The sequence below is a fragment of the Rhagoletis pomonella genome, unplaced genomic scaffold (assembly GCF_013731165.1).
Source record: "Rhagoletis pomonella isolate Grant_MI unplaced genomic scaffold, Rhpom_1.0 Rhpom_scaffold_00001, whole genome shotgun sequence".
Classification (NCBI taxonomy): Eukaryota; Metazoa; Arthropoda; class Insecta; order Diptera; family Tephritidae; genus Rhagoletis; species Rhagoletis pomonella.
Genome location: NW_023458555.1, coordinates 72,679,106 through 72,683,941, shown reverse-complemented (window position 1 = coordinate 72,683,941; position 4,836 = coordinate 72,679,106). Strand labels below are relative to the sequence as shown.

At 39.2% G+C, this 4,836-nt stretch overlaps 1 protein-coding gene across 1 annotated transcript; it reads right to left on the bottom strand.

The window, feature by feature from the left end:
• Positions 1 to 3,652: 3,652 nt before the first annotated feature.
• LOC118733141 (mucin-5AC-like) lies at positions 3,653 to 4,417 on the bottom strand. The gene has a single exon (XM_036462401.1). It carries the CDS (start codon positions 4,415 to 4,417, stop codon positions 3,653 to 3,655), a length of 765 nt encoding a protein of 254 aa, XP_036318294.1.
• Positions 4,418 to 4,836: the final 419 nt, after the last annotated feature.

Here is a 4,836-nt window from a genome sequence, read left to right as displayed (position 1 = left end):
GAGTGGGTTCTGTCTTCGAAATACTTGAGTACGTTGAGCGTGCAGATTTGGGCACTCTGATAAAATATGCTGGATTGCTAGATTGTAATTGTTGCAGAAGTGGCACTTGGGTTGAGATTTCGATTGCAAAATATATTCATGTGTTATAAGTGTATGTCCTAGTCTGAGGCGAATGAAGCATTTGTTGGCCCATGTTGAGGTGTTGGTAGGAAGTTTGATCGGAACGCCGAGAGGGTTTATGTCTTTGTATGCGTGGGTGTAAGTTGACCATTCCTCATTAAGATGTATACGTAGGGCGTTAGAGTAATAGGTTTTTAGTGACTTCGCATCCAATGGCATGAAGACGTGAAGACAGTCTTTTAACGAGGATTTCGCAGCACGGTCTGCTTGCTCATTGCCCAAGATGCCTGAGTGAGATGGGATCCACATCAATTTTATTTTTGGTGAGGCATTCATCAGTAGTTGTTGGATTGATCGTAACGGGCTGTCTCGTATTTGAAATTTTTGGGAAGCTAGGAATACCGATTTGCTGTCTGTACATATCACGTAGTATTTGTTGGATTCTTTAGCCAGTTGCAGTGCCGAAAGTAATCCCTGTAGTTCTGCGTCGAATATATTCGCATATTGCGGTAGTAATCCGTGGGACTGCGTTAGACCATTCTCGTCGGTCACAGCAAATGAGACACCGTCTTTTTGTTTTGACCCGTCGCTAAACAGAAAGCTCCATCCTGCTTGCTTTAGTGGAGTAACGATGCTAGTGTATAGCTTTTGAAAAGTAGATTGACATGTCTTGTCTTTGTGTCGGAGTGTTAACTCATTTATAAATATCTTGTTGTCAAGTTCCCATGGTGGGATTTTAGCCGGGGCAAGTTTTGGTGGGGAAAAAGTTAAGTTGAGAAATTCTGCAAGTTCCTTTATCTCACACAAAGCGGATTTTCTTTTTAGAGCGGTTTTTCGTTTGTTAAGGAGTTGAATTTCGTGACTTAGTATGTTTGGTGAGTAGGAGTAGAGTTTGTAAATTATACGGCTTCTGAGATATTTTATTCTGGATTCGATTGTCTGAAAGCCACCTTCGGTTAACAAGTTCTTTATTGGTGTAGTTCTAAACGCTCTTAGGCTTCGTCTTACAGCAGAATGATAAGGGCCTTTAATCATCCTGAGGTGAGTTTTGGAGGTGGTGCCGTAGATTTGTAATCCATAGTCAATTTTGCTCAGAATTGTTAATTTGGTAATATCGATTAAGGTGTTAGTATGTAGAAAACTTTTTTTTGAGGATAGATACTTTGTAATATTCAACCTGGTAGCTAGTGCGTTCCTTATATTATAACAGTGATACTTAAAGTTATACTTAGAATCAAATGTTATACCTAAAATTTTCATATTATTATCGTTGGATATAGTATAGTTGTCATTTTTGACATGTATTTCCTTGCAATTTTGTTTTTTGCAAATATGCAAGTGTTTGCATTTCTTCGGGGAAATTAGGGCACCCGATTGTTGTGACCAGTTGTTTATGGCATTTAAGGCGTTATTGAAAGACTCTTCAATATCTGAGGTTTTTGTTTGGGTGCAAATGAGGTAAAGGTCGTCGGCATATAAGCAGTGATTGATGTTAGGCTGTTTACTCATGAGTCTGCTTATATCGTCGAATGCCACCAAGAAAAGTGTGACCGACAATGGGGAGCCTTGGGGAATGCCATTGTGGAGGGGAAATGTTTTGGAAAAGGTATCATTTGTTTTGCAACGAAATTTTCTATTTGTCAGAAATGATTTCACATATTCAAAAATTTTAGGGCCGATTCGCCACTCTTGTAGTTTTTGCAAGACCACGTGACCACCAATATTGTCAAATGCTTTGGCAAAATCTACGGAAAGGATAGAAATGTGATTTTTTTTTTAAAGATTTTTACATATGTGGTGATCAAGGAAAAGAAGAGCATCCAAGGTGCTCGTCCCGGACTGAAATCCTACTTGAAACGGAGATAGAAGCTTTTTAGTATTTAAGTACCACATCAACCTTGTAGCGATTATTTTTTCCATGATTTTGCTCATGCACGGAATTAGTGAGATAGGCCTATAGTTTTCTAAGTCGTTTGGTTCTTTATGCGGTTTGAGTATTGGGATGATTGTGGCTGTCTTAAAACTTTGTGGAATCACACCGGAGTCTAAAATGGAATTGTAGAGCTGGAGTAGTCTTAGCTTTATGGGTGTCGGTGTTTCTTTTAGCATTTGGTAATTAATTTTTTCAAATCCCGGAGTGGTACTTTTCACCGATTTTAGAGCATACTCCAGTTCTCTGTAATTGATATCGCTCTCGAGATGTTTAGCTAGATTATCGGTATTATCGTTTGCTCGCATGGTGGTCACATTTCGGGCAGAAACAATGAATTGCGGTGGGAAATTAGAGCATTCAGAAGATTTTGAAGAATGTTGGGCGAATTCAAAAGATATGTCGCTTCTATTAGTTATGTTTGAATTATTAATATTTATGGATGGAATGCTTGTGGGGTTATATGTACCTGTGAGAGTTTTTATTCCTTCCCAGATAGTTGCTGTTGAGGAGTTCGGGTTAATTCCCTTCGTGAAATTTTCGAAGCTCTTACGTTTGGCCGATTTCTTTTCTCTATTGAATAGGGCATTAAAGCCTCGATACTTCTTAATTGTTGATATTCCCTCCACGCTTTAACTTTTTCTTTACGGAGATCACTTAAAGCAGGGGTCCACCATGGGACTTGCCTTGACCTATATGGGTGGAAGGTTGTTGGTATAGCTACATTTGCTGCATTTCTGATAGCTTTTGTTATAATCGCTGCTTCTTTATTAGTGTTCCTTTGCGTGAAATCCGGCAAATGGTTGGAGCTAAGAGCGGTTTGGTATTTATCCCAGTTAGCCTTAGCTGTATTGAATCTAGCTGGCCTAGGGTTATTGTAAGAATTATTTGAAGGGAATGAAATCGAGCAGAGTATTGGGAAATGGTCGCTGTTATGCAAATCTTTTAGCGTGTACCAAGTCGCAATTGGGAGTAATTGGGGTGACGACAAAGTTATATCTACGTGAGTGAAAGTGTTGTGTGTAGAGAAGTGTGTTGGACTATTGTTGTTAAGTACACATAGGTTGGAACTGAGTATAAAGTCTTCTATTACTATACCTCGGGGATTAGCTTTAGGTGAGCCCCAGAGGGGGCTCCAACTGTTATAATCCCCGGCTAGATTTACAGGTGTGTTAATTGAAGAGGTGATTGCCTCCAAGTCGGAGACAGAAAACTTTTGGAGTGGTGGAATATATATAGATACAATGGTTATTGGATAATGAAGGTTAACTTCTATGGCAACTGCTGAGATGTTAGAGGTGATATTTACGATTTTATGTGGGATGCTATTGTGAACTAGTATGCCACAGCCTTGCTTAGCATTGTTAATGTGAGGGAAATTATGAAAACGCGCTGAGTATTGCACTGGTGGATGTGGAAAGTAATTGTGTTTAAGGTGGGTTTCCTGGATACATATAACGTGGGGTCTGCGATCTTTTATTAGGAGTTCTAATTCTGGATAGTTGTTGTGATATCCTTTAATATTCCATTGTAGAATATTAAGTATCATAATGCAATATATTAATTTTAATTCACTATAAAAGCTGTTAAGTGAAAAACAGCTCATAGTGTAGGTTCGTCGTGATCTATTTCTATATCATCGACTTGAGCCTGAGTGAAAGATGAAGAGAGGAGTTGATGATGTACATAATTCATGTAATCATCGGACAATTGGTAATTTGAGGGAGTTTCTGATGGATTGGTAGTATTAGCAATCGTATGATCAATTTGATCACCGATTGAGTTATTGAGAGAGTTTGTACTGAGGTGAGGCGTATACGCTGTGAGTGGCAGGGCACTCATATCGGAGTTGTTTATTGTAAATAAGTGAGAGTTATCTATGCTGTGAGATGTTGGAGTAAGTGAGATAGTTGTGGTCGGCTGTGTTTCAAAAGTGGATGATACTTGTGCTGTAGTGGTTTGGTTATATTTGAGAACGTTGGGTGTGAGAGATGTGGAATTTGATGTGGTATTATCTACTGAGTTGAGTGAGGGCTTAGGTGAAGGGAGTGCGGGTGGCTTATTGGTGCGTAAGTTATTTTCTGTGTTTTGAGTGGTGTTAGACGTTGTTGTTTTTGAGATTAAATGAGATGGTGTATTCTCGCCTATTGTACTAGATGGTGGAGCAGGTGAAGGATCGGAAGTTATTGTAGATGCATATGTTTGTTTTCCATTGATAGAAAACGGGTTTTGTAGCTTGAATAGCCGCTTGGCTTCGTTGAAGTAACACTTATTTTGCGTTTTTATTTTTAATATTTGTTTTTGCTCTAGGTATTTAGGACAGTCTCTCGCTGAATCGGGGTGTGTACCAAAGCAGTGAGCGCACATTTTACGTTGGCATCGATCAGGGGTATGGGGAGGGAGATTGCAGACCTCACAGGTGGTGTTGTTGTTGCATTTTTTAATGGTATGTCCGAGAAGCTGACAATTACGACAACGCATTGGTGTTGGGAAATATTCTTCCACTTTTAGGGAATACCATGCAACGTCGATATCTTGGGGGACTTTATATAAGTCAAATGTAAGAACCATTCGACCTGTTGGCATTGGTTTTCCATTTACTTGTTTGGTAAATTTGTATACACCTACAACTCCCTGCGATTTCAGGCCTTCGAGAATTTCATTTTCATCGGTTTCGGCTAGGTTTTTGTCATAAATGGTACCTTTACAAGTGTTAAGTGATTCATGGAGGGACACAGATATTGGGCATAAGCCACCAAAGTTCTTACATTTTAAGAACTTTTCTG